Genomic DNA, 21,188 nt, shown 5'->3' with positions numbered 1-21,188 from the left:
GGGGGTCGGAGAGGAATTTCCCCGATTTATTTCCCCAAATTGCCTGTGTTTTTAATCTGTTTTTCTGCCTCTCCCAGGAGATCACGTGGTCTCGGGTGGGGTGGGGAGTCGATATATTGTGATACACAAGGCTTGGTAGTTGTGGGTCAGGCTTGATGGACCAGAGTGTCTTTTCCTGGCCGTCATTTCTCGTATCTTTGTATGTTTTAAGAGTCACGTTATTTCAACACCTCAAATGTGAGAAGTTTAACATCTGGAAATAAATGTGGAGGAAAACTCAGTAAGTGTGTGTTTTGTGATTAGTGACGGGTGATAGTGAGGAACAGAAAGGGGAAGAGATGAGTTCTCCGATGGGGGATTGCAGACTGGGGATTGTCCCTGGGCTCAGCTACTGACTGGGTGAACTCTCTGAGTCACACACCAGGCAGGGCCCAGAGTCAATCCCCAGTGTCGGAGTTTCCCATTAACCCTGTGAGGCTCGGCTCAACTTAGATAAACTTAGAGATAAAATTAGTCAGACGCAAAGAGTACTTCCCTTTTTGTTCACTTTATTAAAACAAAAATAAATACTCAATACACAATCCCAATTTCGATTACAGAGTTTAACAAAACTCAGTAACTAAATTTACAATATCATTCAGTGGCCAAATCCATGCAACCTTTGTTCGGACTGTACTGCACCCAGAATCAAGGAGTGATCAGCTCCCTCCATCTCTGGAGGTTCCCCCACACGCGTCTGAGCTCTTCTTCCTCGTAGGCGGTTTCTGTCCCACATTAAGTTTCCACAGGATCGCTCGAAGACAAGGTCACTGTTAAATTTACAAAGAATGTCTCTCGCTCAACACAGTGGAGCACAACATGGTCAAATATCCCATGATGCACCAGCATGCTGACCTTCAACATTTCCCTTCAGTCCTTTTATTCATCAATCTCGACACTCCCTCCTCGAGTGGATCAGATTGATCCAGATCCACTTTTAATGAGTGATCTGATCATCGCTGATTGTCGAGTGCTCGTACAGTCTGAACGAACGGATACTCACACTTGTGCAGTATCTAACAGGACATTAGACAAAGGATGATCATTGGTGGAAGCCATATCACCGTTCCATTTCCACTTGTTGTCGAGCAGGGACTATTTGTCTCTGTCTGTGTCAGGTCGATTTAAAAATCCCGAGTGCAACAATCACCAGTCCAATCTGAATTATCAATAACAACATCGATGTGATCCTGACCCACGGATATTGTCCAATGTTATAAACAATCTCCACCCTTCATGATCTCCAAACATTTGGGGGGTGTATCAGTTGTGGAGAGTCCCAGTGGGCAGAAGTGGTCTGACTTAGGACGTTGTGTATCCGTAGACCCAGATGGAGATATTGAGAAGTGTTGATCGTTTCATGTTGAACAGCCACCCCAGGAGACTTGGTCTTTAACAGTCTACACATCAGGAGAAAGAGAAAACACGGGCAGTAATGGCTGTTCTTTGTTAATCCCTGATCCTCCCTCTCTTTCCCTTCGGAACCTCATAAGGGTTGTCCCCAGGATCGCTTCCCCTTTAATGACATCCTGGGCAGGGAGAGATAGTCGTCTCCCTCTCAATTGCTGTCGGCCCCTTCTCTCTGGTGATGACGATGGAGCTCGGGGGAAGGGCTCATCGTCCCAACACCGGGGTCGTTCCCCCCATGGGATATTGTCCAATGGGATTTCATTTATTGAACCTGCTGGGGGCGGATTCTGGTTGGGAAATGCTTTTCGCTGGTTAACATGGAACCACTTTTCCTTTTGCCCATCATCACCTTGTACAGCGATGGGCTGGCCTTGTCCACTATGGGTCTGGGCCTTGATAGGTCGCAGAGAATGGGCCGGTCTGGTCATAAGTCTTGACCAGAACCTGTTGGCCGATCTGTCCCATTCCACAGGCCGCACTTTTCCATTAACGTACATTTTAACCCCCAGCGTGCTGCATCTCCTCCCCGGTGAAATGACTTCCTTGGTCTGAATCAATGGATCACCGGACTGTCAGATCACCAGACTGCCAGATCACCAGACCACCAGACTGCCAGATCACCAGACCGCCAGATCACCAGACCGCCAGATCACCGGACTGGCAGATCACCAGACTGCCAGATCACCGGACTGCCAGATCACCAGACTGCCAGATAACCAGACTGCCAGATCACCAGACTGCCAGATCACCAGACCGGCAGATCACCGGACCGTCAGATCACCAGACTGCCAGATCACCAGACTGCCAGATCACCACACTGCCAGATCACCAGACTGTCAGATCACCAGACTGTCAGATCACCAGACTGCCCCTTTAATGGGGTGAGAGTTGTGACTGGACCAGAATGTCACACTGTAGGTGCCTGGTGTGCCTGATAAAGGAAGTGATTCCTTAAGCCCTCCAGTCCGACCCATGCTCCGACCCGGAATAATAAACCAGCCTTAACTGTTAATCCCTTTCTCCCTTCACCCGGGCTCGGAGGGGAGATTCCCTCCTCCAGTGAATTAATCACTTGCTGGATTTGGATCTCCTCAGCCTGCGTCTCCTTCAAATCCCCCAGAGTCAGAGGATCTTTCAGGAAGGTCACAATCTCTGCTGGGGAAGCTCTCGTTCGAGGGTCCCACTGAATTCCATTCTCTCCCCCTTCTTTGACCAACTGCTCTGCCCTCTCATTTCCTTCCCACCCACTCCCGTTCCTGGTGTGAGCTTTAACTTTCTGTGATGTAATTTGCCCTGCGTACGATTTAATGTGTGAGGAAACGGACTGAAGTAGTGGGGGGGGCCGATGGGAAAAGCTTCCCATCCGCTGATGGAAAACCTCTCTTTTCCCAGATGGGTGAGGATTCCGTCCGGGAATCTGAATCGATGGCGGCTGGGAGCTGAACCTGGCTCATCTGGGTCATCATCTCGATAATCACTGCTGATTCAGCTGTTTGAGCCCAGAGCGGGGATGGTCACAGTCGGGAGATCTCCTTTCCCTGTTGTGGAAATATATCCCACAGCCAGTTAGGTGTAACCCCTCTCTTTGCTCGTCAGGAGCCGCCAACAAACACTGGAGTAGAGTTGGGAATTTTCTGGGCCTTGAATCGGTCCATTCCCCAGATCGGTGGTTACCTTATAACGGTGGGGCCGACCCTGATACAGCAGCTTTCCGGGTCAGTTCGGGTCAGTCTCTGGTGTGTTTGTCCACGGTATCTCTACCCTGGAGGAGGAAGGTCCACCTCACTGGTCAGTTATTGAGACTGACCCATCTTTCAATCTCCCATCGAACAATAACTCGGTCGGGGAGTGAGATGTGAACAAATGCTCGGCCAATGATGTCAGTGAAAAGCTGCACCGGTCCAGAATGTGGCTGAGACGTGCCCTTCACCTGCTGAATAATTAACCTGGACCGGCCTTAGGACCCAGGAGACACACGCTACAGGACACAACTTCCCCGGTGTCTCCTGCAGCAATCCAGCTGGCAGAGCAAACTCGGAAACTGCCACTTGGAGTGAGGAAGGGCCTTCTGGGGTGGCTGTTGTAAGACGGGAGCTGTGTGAAGAGCAGCTTTTAGTTTCCCCACTGCCTCTGTGCAGGCAGGCGTCCAGTCCCAGGGCGCATCCGTCTTTAGCAAGGCAAATAAGGGAGTGCTGAGAGTCACAGAGTCTGCTGTCCAGTCCCTCCAATACCCACCCGAACCCAGGAAAGATGGGACCACCTTTACTGAGGGAGCCTGGGGAACTCCGGCAGTGTTTGTCCTTTCCCTCGGGCTCTGCTTTTCCCATCCTCCCCCCACCCCGCCCGGGGTCACTGTGACCCTCCCCTCCCCCGGGTCACTGTGACCGGACCCTCCCCTCCCCCGGGTCACTGTGACCGGAACCTCCCCTCCCCCCGGTCACTGTGATTGGACCCTCCCCTCCCCCGGGTCACTGTGACCCTCCCCTCCCCCGGGTCACTGTGACCGGACCCTCCCCTCCCCCCGGTCACTGTGATTGGACCCTCCCCTCCCCCGGGTCACTGTGACCCCCCCCTCCCCCGGGTCACTGTGACCGGACCCTCTCCTCCCCCGGGTCACTGAGACCCTCCCCTCCCCCCGGTCACTGTGATCGGACCCTCCCCTCCCCCCGGTCACTGTGATTGGACCCTCCCCTCCCCCGGGTCACTGTGACCCCCCCCTCCCCCGGGTGACTGTGACCCCCCCCCGGGTGACTGTGACCGGACATTCCCCCCCCGGGTCACCGTGACCCCCCCCGGGTCACTGTGACCCCCCCCCCCGGTTCACTGTGACTCTCCCCTCCCCCGGGTCACGGTGACCGGACCCTCCCCCCCGGGTCACTGTGACCGGACCCTCCCCCCCGGTTCACTGTGACCCCCCCCCCCGGGTCACTGTGACCCCCCCTCCCTCGGGTCACTGTGACCCCCCCCTCCCCCGGGTCACTGTGACCCCCCCCTCCCCCGGGTCACTGTGACCCCCCCTCCCCCGGGTCACTGTGACCCCCCTCCCCCCGGGTCACTGTGCCCGGACCCCGTCTCTTTGTCTCCTCTCTTGTCTCCCACCATCAGTGATCCTGGTGCCGGGGACACTCGGAATCGCCCCATGGAATGTGTTATCGAGCTCTCTCCCAAACTCTGCCAAGTCAGGGTCCAATCCTGCCCGGCCTCTTTCCTCACCAGCCTGATCTCCCTTCCAGTCCTGCCCACAGTCCCGAGCAAGGTGTCCCGTCTCCCTACAGTTGGAACATTTCATCCCACTGCTCCCTCTCACCCTGACACTTGTATTTATGGGTTTTTCTGTTGGTTTCCCGCTCCCTTTCTTATCCTGACCCTGTTTCTGAGTCCCTGGTCCCTCATTTTTCCGAGCTGTGACCAGACTTACCCTGGGCTCACCACCCACTTTCCGGTTTTCCCAGGTTCGGGTCATTCTCTGAAGGACCCACGCCTCACTCTGGTTCGCCTCCTCTGGGATCGAATCCCACAAGGGCAGACGGCAAATAGGGTCGGGCCTGACCGTTCAGGCTTCTAAACCAGTGGCTCACTGTGGGACGCTGCCCGAAGACCCACCGTTCAATCCTGGACCGTACACCCGATCATAGAGTCGTTATAATCGATTGGCAAACACCTCGCGATATTCAGTGGGCCCCTGATGGTATTTTTAGACCCTCAGTGGGCCCCTGATGGTATTTTTAGACTCTCAGTGGGCCCCTGATGGTATTTTTAGACCCTCAGTGGGCCCCTGATGGTATTTTTAGACCCTCAGTGGGCCCCTGATGGTATTTTTAGACCCTCAGTGGGCCCCTGATGGTATTTTTAGACCCTCAGTGGGCCCCTGATGGTATTTTTAGACTCTCAGTGGGCCCCTGATGGTATTTTTAGACCCTCAGTGGGCCCCTGATGGTATTTTTAGACCCTCAGTGGGCCCCTGATGGTATTTTTAGACCCTCAGTGGGCCCCTGATGGTATTTTTAGACTCTCAGTGGGCCCCTGATGGTATTTTTAGACCCTCAGTGGGCCCCTGATGGTATTTTTAGACCCTCAGTGGGCCCCTGATGGTATTTTTAGACCCTCGGTGTGTTCCCGTCTATTAAACCCGATCACTGTTAATCCAGCTTCCTGTGTTTGTCGCCAATCCCCGGAACCATTTTTACCGTTTGCTGTCAGCGCTCCAAACAGCCCCCCCAAGGTCCACGGTAACAATCTCACTTCCCCCCATCATCCATGCCGCTGGGCACAGCCGTTTGTTCCCCTTCTACACAATGTCTCATCACGTCCCCTCTCCTGTCAAACTCGGGGACTTGTTTGGCTCGTTCCTGAAGGACCTGCTGACTATCCAGTCCTACATAGTGACTCACTACCTCTCCTGGGTCTCTGTCTGCGTCCTCTCTCTTTACCTGAATCACTGGCTCCATAGGTGGGGGCAGCTCTCTGAGTCTGGGCTCACAATCCCCACTATGGGACTGTGCTGCCTTCCCTGCCAAATCTTCCCAGTCTCCCTCATCCAACTCCCTTCCTTCCCCCTCTTCACCAGGCGGCACTATCGTTCACACTATCCCCCCTTTTACTCTCAACACCGCCGGGAACTTTAGTGTCTCTCGCTGACAGTGAGTGCGACTCACTTCATCTCCCTCCCCAACCTGTTTAACTTACTCAAACTGGCTTCTCACTGTTGCTCAGAAATCACCATGTTCTCTTCGCAATTTCAAACACAAGAGTTCCTGATTATTATTCAGAGCTTTAAATCTCTCAAGTTCTCCGTCCTCACTGAGAACCTTTGTCTGGAAATACTCAACGTGGTTTTCGAGAGACTGGACTCGTCTCTCCACCATCTCTTTATTCTTCCCCTCTTTGTCCAAAGCCTTTTCCTTGTCTCTCTGCTCCTGTTTAAAAATCTCTTCCTTCATTCCCAGTTCTTTTTCAAAACCCTCTGGGCGCTAAATTGGCCCGTGTATCGCCCGTTGTTTCGGTGCTCCACCTCCCTCCAGTCCGAAAAACAACCTTCTTCTCCTGCCGCTCCGTCCTTGTTTTGGACTGAATGCCCATCGCTAAGAACCATACGGCTTTCTCTTGTTTCTCTTTAAGTTCCTTGTCCTGAATTAATTGATGAAATCTCCCCTGACACGCCCTCATCGTGTCTGCCTGGCTTTCCATGCCCTGAAACTCTTCCTCCCACTTCGGAAGTTTCTCAGCTATATGGGCAGATATTTGTCCTTCCATATCGGCCATAACAGCACTGAGCTCAGACAGAGCTCACTGTCTGCGGTAGTTTACACTCCTTTTAAACTCAGGATCCACGTCACGCACTGAAACCTGAAGCATTTTCTCATTAACCCTGTGAGGCTCGGCTTAAACAAGGTACAGAGTGGAGAGAGAAACTTCGATAAACGTCGATAAAATTAGACAAACTTAGTCACAGACACAAAGAGTACTTCCCTTTTTGTTCCTTTTATTACAACAAAAATAAACACTCAATACACAATCCCAATTTCGATTACAGATGTTAACAATACTCAGTAACTAAATTTACTCCATCATTCAGTCGCCAAATACACACAACCTTTGTTCGGACTGCACTGCACCCAGAATCAAGGAGTGATCAGCTCCCTCCATCCTCCCACCTTCCACCCTCCGTAAACTTCAACTCATCCAAAACTCTGCTCCCGTATCCTAACTCACACCAAGTCCCGATCTCCCAGCACCCCCTGTGCTCACTGACCTACACTGGCTCCCGGTCCGGGAACGCCTCGATTTTAAAATTCTCATCCTTGTTTTCAAATCCCTCCATGGCCCTCGCCCCCTCCCTATCTCTGTAACCTCCTCCAGCCCTACAACCCTCCGAGATCTCTGCGTTCCTCCAAATTGTGCCTCTTGTCCGCCTCCCATTCCCTGTACGGGGCCCCGGTCCCTTCACTCCCTGTACGGGGCCCCGGTCCCTTCACTCCATGTACAGGGCTCCGGTCCCTTCACTCCCCGTACGGGGCCCCGGTCCCTTCACTCCCTGTACGGGGCCCCGGTCCCTTCACTCCCTGTACGGGGCCCCGGTCCCTTCACTCCCTGTACGGGGCCCCGGTCCCTTCACTCCCTGTACGGGGCCCCGGTCCCTTCACTCCCTGTACGGGGCCCCGGTCCCTTCACTCCATGTACGGGGCCCCGGTCCCTTCACTCCCTGTACGGGGCCCCGGTCCCTTCACTCCCTGTACGGGGCCCCGGTCCCTTCACTCCCCGTACGGGGCCCCGGTCCCTTCACTCCCTGTACGGGGCCCCGGTCCCTTCACTCCCTGTACGGGTCCCTGTCCATCACTGGACTGTGTCGGAGTTTCCCACATGTCTATGGGAAGTCTCTAATGTTCTGCCATTTGTGCTGTAACATTTGAACCTGCTCATCCCCGTGTGGGACAGATCCTGTCCTCATTTCCTACCTCTCTTCTTCCAGACAACGGCACCAATGACGAGAGCAATCAGGACGACGGCAGCAAGAACAATTCCAACAATTAAACCCAGATTCGGTCCCTCTGAAGATCCCGGAGTCACTCGGAACGTCCCATCTGTGGGGGGAATAAGGAGGAGGAGAGAAATGAATAACGACAGTCGCTGCTGATTAGGAAGTAATGAGACCAAAGCTGTGCCTGAGACTGAGTTCGATTCGAGTCTGCGATGTGATGGGCAGTCTGATCAGAGCAAGTTGGAGGTTAGAAAGTTCAGCGTGGCTTTGATTCCACTCCTGGGAAGCACTTTGGGACGTTTCTCTCCATTAAAGGCACTTTATAAATACAAGTTGTTGCTTGTCTGCAGATATTGGAATTACCCATCAGTCCAAAGTCATTACTAGTCCCCTCCACAAGTGATGAATCCCCAGCACAGTCTCAGAGTCAGCTGGTGGAAGTATACTGATGGGTGATACGGCCTTTCTATGGAAGGTTGAGGAGTTCAATGGACTAACGGCCTCCTTCACCTGACACACAGATCCCAGCCAGTCAATAACTCAGTGTAACCCAGATATATGGTGCTGCTCATTATAGACAGGCAGGTTTGGAAATCTCTTGTATTTCTGAATAAAATTTCCCCGTCACAGGTACAGAGGGTATAATTTCAAAGTTTGCAGCTGACACGAAACTCGGAAATGTAGTAAACAATGTGGAGGATAGTAACAGAGTTCAGGAGGACACAGACAGACTGGTGAAATGGGCAGACACATGGCAGATGAAATTTAACACAGAGAAGTGTGAAGTGATGTATTTTGGAAGGAAGAATGAGGAGAGGCGATAGAAACATCTTTAATCCTCAGCCTCAGACTCTCCCCCTGCACTCACTGATCCTCTTACCCCAGTCTCGGGTCTCCACTCCTGCTTTGCTGCTGTGATCCACCTGACAGGAGTAGGTGGCTCCGTCCTCGGGCCCGATCTCAACCCATCTCTTGATCTGGTAGGTGCCATCGTGGTTGGGCAGGATGCCAGTGGAATCAGTGTCTGAGATCGGCCGTCCATTTCTCAGGAGGGTGAGTTCGATATCTCGAGGGTAAAACCCCGTGACCAGGCAGGAGAGTTGGGCCGGTTTAGTGTCTGAGGCCTTGTCCACAGAAAGAAACACTTGGGGAGTAACTGAGAGTAAAACAGATCAGAGCCGAGTCAGTGTGAGACAGGGAACGGTACAAACCCCTTTAAACTGGGGATTAGACCCCAGGGAACGGGACAAACCCCTTTAAACTGGGGATTAGACCCCAGGGAACGGGACAAACCCCTTTAAACTGGGGATTAGACCCCAGGGAACGGGACAAACCCCTTTAAACTGGGGATTAGACCCCAGGGAACGGGACAAACCCCTTTAAACTGGGGATGAGACCCCAGGGAATGGGACAAACCCCTTTAAACTGGGGATTAGACCCCAGGGAACGGGACAAACCCCTTTAAATTGGGGATCAGACCCCAGTCCCCCCCTCACTCACCGACTCTCACTCCCCCCTCACTCACCGACTCTCACTCCCCCCTCACTCACCGACTCTCAGTCCCCCCCTCACTCACTGACTCTCACTCCCCCCCTCACTCACCGAATCTCACTCCTCCCCTCACTCCCCGACTCTCAGTCCCCCCTCACTCACCGACTCTCAGTCCCCCCCTTCACTCACCGACTCTCACTCCCCCCTCACTCACCGACTCTCAGTCCCCCCCTTCACTCACCGACTCTCACTCCCCCCTCACTCACCGACTCTCAGTCACCCCTCACTCACCGACTCTCACTCCCCCCCTCACTCACCGACTCTCACTCCCCCCTCACTCACCGACTCTCACTCCCCCCTCACTCACCGACTCTCAGTCCCCCCTCACTCACCGACTCTCACTCCCCCCTCACTCACCGACTCTCACTCCCCCCTCACTCACCGACTCTCACTCCCCCCTCACTCACCGGCCCTCAGTTCCCTCTCTCCGTACTCCAGGTATTTCCTCAGCCACTCGATGCACTCCCCCTCCAGGTATCCCTTCACCCCTTGGTTCCGGGGCGTGTCCTGGTCCCACCTGTTCTTGGTGATCTCTCCCCACTGTACCGGTGTTACCCACACCATCTGATCCCTGTCGAAGTTGATGAAATCCTCCCCGTCCCAGGCGTACTGAAAGAACCCACTGGTGATCCCATCATCCCCCAGATCACAGCCGGTCATCTGCTGGATCATGTGGATTCCTGTCAATCAAACACAGGGGGTCAGTCAGACCCAGTCCGAGACCCCGTCCACCATCCCATCACCACCCAGCTCACAGTCGGAAATCACCTGGGAAGCCGGGGGTGGTGGGAGGGGGGCAGTGGGCAGATGGGTTACGGAGACAATCAGTGTATTTAAAGGACCCCCGGACCCCAACCAGTGTATTTAAAGGACCCCCGGACCCTGATCAGTGTATTTAAAGGACCCCCCGGACCCCGATCAGTGTATTTAAAGGATCCCCGGACCCCGATCAGTGTATTTAAAGGACCCCCGGACCCCGATCAGTGTATTTAAAGGACCCCGGGACCCCGATCAGTGTATTTAAAGGACCCCCGGACCCCGATCAGTGTATTTAAAGGACCCCCGGACTCCGATCAGTGTATTTAAAGGATCCCCCGGACCCCGATCAGTGTATTTAAAGGACCCCCGGACCCTGATCAGTGTATTTAAAGGACCCCCTGGACACCGATCAATGTATTTAAAGGACCCCCGGACCTCGATCAGTTTATTTAAAGGACCGCCGGACCCCGATCAGTGTATTTAAAGGACCCCCCGGACCCCGATCAGTGTATTTAAAGGACCCCCGGACCCCGATCAGTGTATTTAAAGGACCCCTGGACCCCGATCAGTGTATTTAAAGGACCCCCGGACCCCGATCAGTTTATTTAAAGGACCCCCGGACCCCGATCAGTGTATTTAAAGGACCCCTGGACCCCGATCAGTGTATTTAAAGGATCCCCCGGACCCCGATCAGTGCATTTAAAGGACCCCCTGGACCCCGATCAGTGTATTTAAAGGATCCCCCGGACCTCGATCAGTGTATTTAAAGGACCCCCGGACCCCGATCAGTGTATTTAAAGGACCCCCGGACCCCGATCAGTGTATTTAAAGGACCCCCTGGACACCGATCAATGTATTTAAAGGACCCCCGGACCTCGATCAATGTATTTAAAGGACCCCCAGACCCCGATAAGTGTATTTAAAGGACCCCCCGGACCACGATCAGTGTATTTAAAGGACCCCCCGGACCTCGATCAGTGTATTAAAAGGACCCCCGGACCCCGATCAGTGTATTTAAAGGACCCCCGGACCCCGATCAGTGTATTTAAAGGACCCCCGGACCCCGATCAATGTATTTAAAGGATCCCCGGACCCCGATCAGTGTATTTAAAGGACCCCCCGGACCCCGATCAGTGTATTTAAAGGATCCCTGGACCCCGATCAGTGTATTTAAAGGATCCCCGGACCACGATCTGTGTATTTAAAGGACCCCCCGGACCCTGATCAGTGTATTTAAAGGATCCCCGGACCCCGATCAGTGTATTTAAAGGATCCCCGGACCCCGATCAGTGTATTTAAAGGATCCCCGGACCACGATCTGTGTATTTAAAGGACCCCCGGACCCCGATCAGTGTATTTAAAGGATCCCCCGGACCCCGATCAGTGTATTTAAAGGACCCCCGGACCACGATCAGTGTATTTAAAGGACCCCCGGACCCCGATCTGTGTATTTAAAGGACCCCCGGACCCCGATCTGTGTATTTAAAGGACCCCCCCGGACCCCGATCAGTGTATTTAAAGGACCCCCAGACCCCGATCAGTGTATTTAAAGGATCCCCGGACCACGATCAGTGTATTTAAAGGACCCCCCGGACCCCGATCAGTGTATTTAAAGGACCCCCGAACCTCAATCTGTATATTTAAGGGACCCCCGGACCTCAATCTGTGTATTTAAAGGACCCCCCGTGCTCCCAGCGAGTGTCCCGATCGTTCCTGAACTTATAGTAAGAGGTGTGTTTTCGGTCCGCCCGAGAAAACCACTTCCACGGGTCGTGATGAACCCGTGCCCGGTCGGTGAGATGTGGGAAGAACGTAACATTCGTGCTGCCTGGTGATTTACCTGATTGCTGCGTCCAGCCAGCACTCCCTGCACTGTGAGTGGCTGCTCACCAGCAGGGGCCCAGATATCACGAGTGGCTCGCACCACTTAAAGGCAGCCTGCACCTCTTAAAGGGAAGGTGCAGTGTGTCTGCAGGAAGTGGAGGAAGTCAATGGTGAAGTGAATCTGTGCTGCAATATCGTGAAACACGATGATGATGGGAACTGTGGAATTTTTAATGAGCAACAACTGGGCTGCTCAACGTTTGAGGGACTCTGATATTTGCAAAATATAAGATACGGGTTCGGACAGAGTCTGAACGGAGATCAGACATCGCACACGTAAAACACAGATACAGGTCCCCTCCCTATGTTTACAAACTGTTGAGTTATGTTAAAACATTGAATAAAGGTTGCACACTACTAAATCCCACATCCTCCAATCTGCAGGTCAGACCTCACCAATCTGCCGATCTGAGTTGGTACCAGGCCTGTGAGACTGCGAGCACCAAGGTTCTCTGATGATGCACGAGAGGCCTTGGTGCAAGAGGTGGACAGAAGGAGGGACATCCTATATCCGCGGGGGGTCAAGAGGCCCTCCAGATATATGCTCCCAAGGCAGCGGGGGACAAAGTCAATGCCAGGCCCACAGCATCATGAACATGGACGCAGTGCAGGAAGAAGTTCAATGCTCTGACATGAGTGGTCAAGGTGAGTGAGGTCAACTGTCCAGTGGTGTCTCCAACCAACTGCCCCACACACGACACCCCCATCACCCACATACCAACAAACTCTTTCCATCAGTACTCAACTCTTCCAATCAGAAGCTTCCTCTCACCCTCACACATTACCACTGCTGCAAGCCACCCACCCACAACACACAGGCCACACGCACTAGCTATTCAACCATGACAGGCTCATCACCCAAACATCTTGCAGGACACTCACCGACACACGTCCCGCTTTCTTGCAGGAGAAGGTGGTGCATAACAGGAGACAACAAGTGGCAGTGGCTCCATGGAACATGAACCGAGTGTCCACTCTCAGGATGACAGCACTCCTGTCCCATCCCTGCCACTTCGCCAGTGCCCTTGCTGTTGCCTGTCAACTAAACCAGCCCACTCCCTGTAGAGTATTGAAACTTTATTACAGGAACAAAGGAACAGGACGAGGCCATTTGGCCCCTCGAGCCTGTTCCGCCATTCGATGAGATCATGGTTGATCTGTGACCTCAGTCCATTTCCCCGCCTTAGCCCCACATCCCTTAATATCTTTGGTGAACAAAAATCTATCAATCTCAGATTTAAAATTACGAATTGAGCTCGCACCAACTGCCATTTGCGGAGGAGAGTTTCCAAACTTCTCCCACCCTTTGAGTGTCGAAGTGTTTCTTAACTTCACGGGGTGGGGGAATAGAGAGACACGGGGGGGGGAATAGAGAGACACGGGGGGGGGGAATAGAGAGACACGGGGGGGGGGAATAGAGAGACACGGGGGGGGAATAGAGAGACACGGGGGGGGAATAGAGAGACACGGGGGGGAATAGAGAGACACGGGGGGGAATAGAGAGACACGGGGGGGGAATAGAGAGACACGGGGGGGGAATAGAGAGACACGGGGGGGGAATAGAGAGACACGGGGTGGGGGGGAATAGAGAGACACAGGGGGGGAATAGAAAGACACGGGGGGGGAATAGAGAGACACGGGGGGGGAATAGAGAGACACGGGCTGCGGGGGGGGTGGGGAGTAGAGGGAGTTTGACAGTGTAGATGCTGAGAGATTGTTTCCCCTGTGAGAGTCTAGAACTTGGGGGCATTGTCGCAGGATTCGGGGTCGGCCATTCAAGACTGAGATGAGGAGGAATTTCTTCACTCAGAGGGCTGTGAATCTTTGGAATTCTCTCCCCCAGAGAGCTGTGGATGGTCAGTCATTGAATATATTCAAGGCTGGGATGGAAACAAGGGATATTGGGATCGGGCGGCAAAGTGGAGTTGAGGTCGAAGATCAGTCATGATCTGATTGAGACCAAAAAGGTAACCTGTGTGTGGAGGGGGAAGATGTGGGTCTGGTTCTTAATGAATACTTTGCGTCTGTCTTCACAAAGGAGAGGGACGATGCAGAGATTGTAGTTAAGGAGGAGGAGTGTGAAATATTGGATGGGATAAACAGTGAGAGAGGAAATATTAAGGGGATTAGCATCTTTGAAAGTAAACAAATCACCAGGCCCGGATGAAATGTATCCCAGGTTGTTGAAAGAAGCAAGAGAGGAAATAGCGGAGGCTCTGACCATCATTTTCCAATCCTCCCTGGATACAGGCGTGATGCCGGAGGATTGGAGGACTGCTAACGTTCTACTGTTGTTTAAAAAGGGAGAAAGAGAGAGACCGAGTAATTATAGGCCAGTCAGTCTAACCTCAGTGGTGGGCAAATTATTGGTATCAATTGTGAGGGACAGGATAAACCGTCACTTAGAAAGGCACGGGTTAATCAAGGACAGTCAGCATGGATTTGTTAAGGGAAGGTCATGTCTGACCAACTTGATTGAATTTTTTGAGGAGGTAACAAGGAGGGTCGATGAGGGTAGTGCGTTTGATGTAGAATACATGGATTTTAGCAAGGCTTTTGACAAGGTCCCACATGGCAGACTGGTCAAAAAAGTACAAGCTCATGGGATCCAAGGGAAAGTGGCAAATTGTATCCAAAATTGGCTCAGTGGCAGGAAGCAAAGGGAAATGGTCGACGGGTGTTTTTGTGACTGGAAGGCTGTTTCCAGTGGGGTTCCACAAGGCTCGATACTGGGTCTCTTGCTTTTTTTGATATATATTAATGATTTGGACTTAAATGTAGGGCCATGATTAAGAAGTTTGCAGATGATACAAAAATTGACCGTGCGGTTGATAGTGAGGAGGAAAGCTGTAGACTGCAGGAAGATATCAATGGACTGGTCAGGTGGGCAGAAAAGTGACAAATGGAATTCAATCCAGAGAAGTGTGAGGTAGTGCCTTTGGGGAGGGCAAACAAGGCAAGGGAGCACACAATAAATGGGAGGATACTGAGAGGTGTCGAGGAAGAGAGGGACCTTGGAGTGCATGTCCACAGATCCCCGAGGTAGCAGGACAGATAAGGTGGTTAAGAAGGCAGATGGAATACTTTCCTTTATTAGGCCAAGGCATCGAATATAAGTGCAGGGAGGTTATGCTGGAACTGTATAAAACATTGGTTAGGCCACAGCTTGAGTACTGTGTACAGTTCTGGTCACCACATTACAGGAAAGATGTGATTGCACTAGAGAGGGTACAGAGGAGATTTGCGAGGATGTTGCCAGGACTGGAGAATTTTAGCTATGAGGAAAGATTGGATGGGCTGGGGTTGTTTTCTTTTGAACAAAGGAGGCTGAGGGGAGATTTAATTGAGGTACTGTGAGCAGTTCTGGGCACCGCACCTTCGGAAGGACATATTGGCCTTGGAGGCAGTGCAGCGTAGGTTTACTAGAATGATACCCGGACTTCAAGGGTTAAGTTACGAGGAGAGATTACACAAATTGGGGTTGTATTCTCTAGAGTTTCGAAGGTTAAGGGGTGATCTGATCGAAGTTTATAAGATATTAAAAGGAACAGATAGGGTGGATAGAGAGAAACTATTTCCGCTGGTTGGGGATTCTAGGAGTCGGGGGCACAGTCTAAAAATTAGAGCCAGACCTTTCAGGAGTGAGATTAGAAAACATTTCTACACACAAAGGGTGGTAGAAGTTTGGAACTCTCTTTTGCAAACGGCAATTGATACTAGCTCAATTGCTAATTTTAAATCTGAGATGGATAGCTTTTTGGCAACCAAAGGTATTAAGGGATATGGGCCAAAGGCAGGTATATGGAGTGAGATCACAGATCAGCCATGATCTTATCAAATGGTGGAGCAGGCTCGAGGGGCTGAATGGCCTACTCCTGTTCCTATGTTCCTATGTTCCCCGGTGTATAAAATTATGAGGGGCAAGGATCTATTTCCCTTAGCAGAGAGGTCAATGCCCAGGGGGCATGGATTTAAAGTAATTGGTAGAAGGATTAGAGGGGAGCTGAGGTGAATTTTTTTCACCCAGAGGGTGGTGGGGGTCTGGAACTCACCGCCTGAGAGGGTGGGAGAGGCAGAAACCCTCAACTCATTTAAAAAGTACCTGGATGTGCTCCTGAAGTGCCATAACCTACAGGGCTACGGACCAAGTGCTGGAAAGTGGGATTAGGCTGGGTGGCACATTTTTGGCCGGCACGGACACGATGGGTCGAATGGCCTCCTTCTGTGCCATAAATTTTCTACGATTCTATAATTCTATGATTCTATGAATGGCGGAGCAGGCTCGAGGGGCCGGATGGCCTACTCCTGCTCCTATTTCTTATGTTCTTATGTCACACAGTGGGGGAGGGGGTGGAACTTCCTCACTTCCAGGGGGAGCAGCCCTGCCCACTCCTGACCCCGGGATCAGCCCGAGTGCGGTTTGAGGCCGAGGACTCACCGCCCGACTGGTTGGTCCGAGTCCATGACCGTCAGAATATCGCATGTCAACCCCTGGCCCCGCCCCCTGACCCCGCTCCCTGCCCCCTGACCCCGCTCCCTGCCCCCTGACCTCGCTCCCTGACCCCGCTCCATGCCCCCTGACCCCACTCCCCGCCCCCTGACCCCGCTCCCTGCCCCCTGACCTCGCTCCCTGCACCCTGACCTCGCTCCCTGACCCACTACCCGCCCCTGACCCCGCTCCCTGACCCCGCTCCCTGCCTCTGACCTCACTCCCTGACCCCACTCCATGCCCCCTGACCCCACTCCCCGCCCCCTGACGCCGCTCCCCACCCCGACCCCACTCCCCGACCCATCTCCCCGCCCCAGCTCCCTGACCCCTGACCCCGCCCCGACCCCGCTCCCCGACCACGACCCCTGACCCCGCTCCCCGCCCCGACCCTGCTCCCCGACACGCTCCCTGACCCCGCTCCCCGCTCCCTGACCCCGCTCCCCGCTCCCTGACCCCGCTCCCCGCTCCCTGACCCCGCTCCCCGCTCCCTGACCCCGCTCCCTGACCCCGCTCCCCGCTCCCTGACCCCGCTCTCCGCCCCCTGACTCCGCAGGAAGAGCCCGAGTGCGTTGGGAGGGAGTGAACTCACCGACCGACTGGTTGGTCCGGGTCAGGAGGATCTGAATATAATCCTTCATCCACTGTTCCTCGCCTCGCACCAGCTGTTTCTTCCGCTCCCAGTTCTCGGGCCCCTCCCTCTCCTCCATCCACCACAGCCGTGGGATCAACTCCCTCCGCTCGCTGTCGTACATCACAAACTGGGCCTCGTCCGCATACCCGACAGCAACAAACTCCGGCAGACCAGGGATCGGGGTCATTGCGGTCAGAAAATACCGGAGAGAGTGAGAGCCTGAAACACAGAGAGAGAGAGATCAGGGCATGAACCCCAAAACACCAACCCCAGAGAGAGAGAGATCAGGGCATGAACCCCAAAACACCAACCCCAGAGAGAGAGATCAGGGCATGAACCCCAAAACACCAACCCCAGAGAGAGAGATCAGGGCATGAACCCCAAAACACCAACCCCAGAGAGAGAGAGATCAGGGCATGAACCCCAAAACACCAACCCCAGAGAGAGAGAGATCAGGGCATGAACCCCAAAACACCAACCCCAGAGAGAGAGAGATCAGGGCATGAACCCCAAAACACCAACCCCAGAGAGAGAGATCAGGGCATGAACCCCAAAACACCAACCCCAGAGAGAGAGAGATCAGGGCATGAACCCCAAAACACCAACCCCAGAGAGAGAGAGAGATCAGGGCATGAACCCCAAAACACCAACCCCAGAGAGAGAGAGATCAGGGCATGAACCCCAAAACACCAACCCCAAAACACCAACCCCAGAGAGAGAGAGAGAGAGAGAGATCAGGGCATGAACCAACAAAATAACACAGACTCCCTGTAAATAATCCCCAACACAACACAGAGTCCCTGAACATTTACCTGAGGAAGGAGGAAGTCTCCGAAAGCTTGTGAATTTAAAATAAAATTGCTGGACTATAACTTGGTGTTGTAAAATTGTTTACAATTGTCAACCCCAGTCCATCACCGGCAACTCCACATCAACACAACACAGGCTGAGGGAGAGGGGCCTGGGGTATCACACCCCCTGACAGACTGAGGGAGAGGGGCCGGGGGCAACACACCCCCTGACAGACTGAGGGAGTGGTACCTGGGGTAACACACCCACTGACAGACTGAGGGAGAGGGGCCTGGGGTAACACACCCCCTGACAGACTGAGGGAGAGGGGCCGGGGGTAACACACCCCCTGACAGACTGAGGGAGTGGTACCTGGGGTAACACACCCACTGACAGACTGAGGGAGAGGGGCCTGGGGTAACACACCCACTGACAGACTGAGGGAGAGGGGCCTGGGGTAACACACCCCCTGACAGACTGAGGGAGAGGGGCCTGGGGTAACACACCCACTGACAGACTGAGGGAGAGGGGCCTGGGGTAACACACCCACTGACAGACTGAGGGAGAGGGGCCTGGGGTAACACACCCCCTGACAGACTGAGGGAGAGGGGCCTGGGGTAACACACCCACTGACAGACTGAGGGAGAGGGGCCTGGGGTAACACACCCACTGAGGGACTGAGGGAGAGGGGCCTGGGGTAACACACCCACTGACAGACTGAGGGAGATGGGCCTGGGGTAACACACCCACTGAGGGACTGAGGGAGAAGGGCCTGGGGTAACACACCCCCTGACAGACTGAGGGAGAGGGGCCTGGGGTAACACACCCACTGACAGACTGAGGGAGATGGGCCTGGGGTAACACACCCACTGAGGGACTGAGGGAGAGGGGCCTGGGGTAACACACCCACTGACAGACTGAGGGAGAGGGGCCTGGGGTAACACACCCCCTGACAGACTGAGGGAGAGGGGCCTGGGGTAACACACCCACTGACAGACTGAGGGAGAGGGGCCTGGGGTAACACACCCCCTGACAGACTGAGGGAGAGGGGCCTGGGTTTGCTGACGACACTAAATTAGGAGGGACAGGAAATAGTGTAGACGGGAGCAGGGAGTTGTGAAGGGACAGAGACAGATTAAGTGAGTGGGCAAAACTGGGGCAAATGGAGTTCAATGTGGGAAAGTGTGAGGTCATCGACTTTAGACCGAAGAAAGATAAATCAGAGTATTTTCTACACGGTGAGAAACTAGGAACTGGAGAGGAACAGAGAGATTTGGGAGTCCAAGTACAGAAATCATTAAAAGCCAGTGGAGAGATACAAAAAGGATTGGGAAAGGCTAATGGAACGTTGGTCTTTATCTCGGGGGCTGGAATACAAAGGGGAGGAAGTTATGTTCCAGCTGTGCAGAGCTCTGGTCAGACCACATCTGGAGACTGTGTTCAGTTCTGGGCACCGCACCTCAGGAAGGATAGATTGGCCTTGGAGGGGGTGCAGCCCAGATTCACCAGAATGATCCCGGGGCTAAAAGGGTTAAATTACGAGGACAGGTTGTACAGACGAGGCTTGTATTCCCTCGAGTTTAGAAGATTGAGGGGTGATCTGATCGAGGGTGTTTAAAATGTTAAAAGGATTTGATAGGGTAGATACGGAGAAACTACTTCGTCTAGTCGGGGAGACAAGAACAAGAGGACGGAATCTTCAAATTCGAGCCAGGCCGTTCAGGGGTGAAACCAGGAAGCATTTCTTCACACAAAGGGTGGTGGGAATCTGGAACTCTCTCCCCCAAAAGGCTGAGCATTCTGGGGGTTCATTGGAGCTTTCAAAACTGAGATTGATCGATTTTTGTTGGGTCAGGACATCAAGGGATATGGAGCAAAGGGGGAAAATGGAGTTGTGCTGCGTGTGTCCGTGTCCCCCCATTCCTCACTCCACCCCATGGTCTCTCCCTCTATCACACTGTTTCCAGCACCCCTTCAATCATGGTCTCTCTCTCTCCAATACCCAGCCTGGCACTGAGCCCCTCTCAGACCCCATTACCCACTGACCGAGGGTTAATGCCCCAATACCCAGCCTGGCACTGAGCCCCTCTCAGACCCCATTACCCACTGACCGAGGGTTAATGCCCCAATACCCAGCCTGGCACTGAGCCCCTCTCAGACCCCATTACCCACTGACCGAGGGTTAATGCCCCAATACCCAGCCTGGCACTGAGCCCCTCTCAGACCCCATTACCCACTGACCGAGGGTTAATGCCCCAATACCCAGCCTGGCACTGAGCCCCTCTCAGACCCCATTACTCACTGACCGAGGGTTAATGCCCCAATACCCAGCCTGGCACTGAGCCCCTCTCAGACCCCATTACCCACTGACCGAGGGTTAATGCCCCAATACCCAGCCTGGCACTGAGCCCCTCTCAGACCCCATTACCCACTGACCGAGGGTTAATGCCCCAATACCCAGCCTGGCACTGAGCCCCTCTCAGACCCCATTACCCACTGACCGAGGGTTAATGTCCCAATACCCAGCCTGGCACTGAGCCCCTCTCAGACCCCATTACCCACTGACCGAGGGTTAATGCCCCAATACCCAGCCTGGCACTGAGCCCCTCTCAGACCCCATTACCCACTGACCGAGGGTTAATGCCCCAATACCCAGCCTGGCACTGAGCCCCTCTCAGACCCCATTACTCACCTGCAGAGACCCCTCCACACAGAACGACCAGAACTATCAGTCCAATCATTGCTGCTTCCCTCGACAGGCTGGGATGAGCAGTTTGTGGGAAATCCTTTTCCAGGAGACGGTCTCCTCTGTCCCTGTGCTAACACTGTACCTCCTGGTCTCTCCCTCTCTCTGTCCCTGTGCTAACACTGTACCTCCTGGTCCCTCCCTCTCTCTGTCCCTGTGCTAACACTGTACCTCCTGGTCTCTCCCTCTCTCTGTCCCTGTGCTAACACTGTACCTCCTGGTCTCTCTCTCTCTCTGTCCCTGTGCTAACACTGTACCTCCTGGTCTCTCCCTCTCTCTGTCCCTGTGCTAACACTGTACCTCCTGGTCTCTCCCTCTCTCTGTCCCTGTGCTAACACTGTACCTCCTGGTCCCTCCCTCTCTCTGTCCCTGTGCTAACACTGTACCTCCTGGTCTCTCTCTCTCTCTGTCC

At 53.6% G+C, this 21,188-nt stretch overlaps 1 protein-coding gene across 1 annotated transcript; it reads right to left on the bottom strand.

The window, feature by feature from the left end:
- Positions 1 to 6,911: 6,911 nt before the first annotated feature.
- On the bottom strand, positions 6,912 to 20,923 carry LOC137310046 (major histocompatibility complex class I-related gene protein-like). Its single transcript, XM_067978011.1, has 5 exons — positions 20,723 to 20,923; positions 17,200 to 17,460; positions 9,886 to 10,158; positions 8,808 to 9,083; positions 6,912 to 8,030 (listed from the first exon to the last, which is right to left on the bottom strand). The coding sequence occupies exons 1-5, from the start codon at positions 20,769 to 20,771 to the stop codon at positions 7,894 to 7,896; spliced, it is 996 nt and encodes a 331-aa protein (XP_067834112.1). The 5' UTR covers positions 20,772 to 20,923; the 3' UTR covers positions 6,912 to 7,893.
- Between the last annotated feature and the right edge of the window lie 265 nt (positions 20,924 to 21,188).

Source organism: Heptranchias perlo, unplaced genomic scaffold, assembly GCF_035084215.1.
Source record: "Heptranchias perlo isolate sHepPer1 unplaced genomic scaffold, sHepPer1.hap1 HAP1_SCAFFOLD_201, whole genome shotgun sequence".
NCBI classification, from domain to species: Eukaryota; Metazoa; Chordata; class Chondrichthyes; order Hexanchiformes; family Hexanchidae; genus Heptranchias; species Heptranchias perlo.
This window is presented reverse-complemented; position numbering and strand designations above follow the sequence as displayed.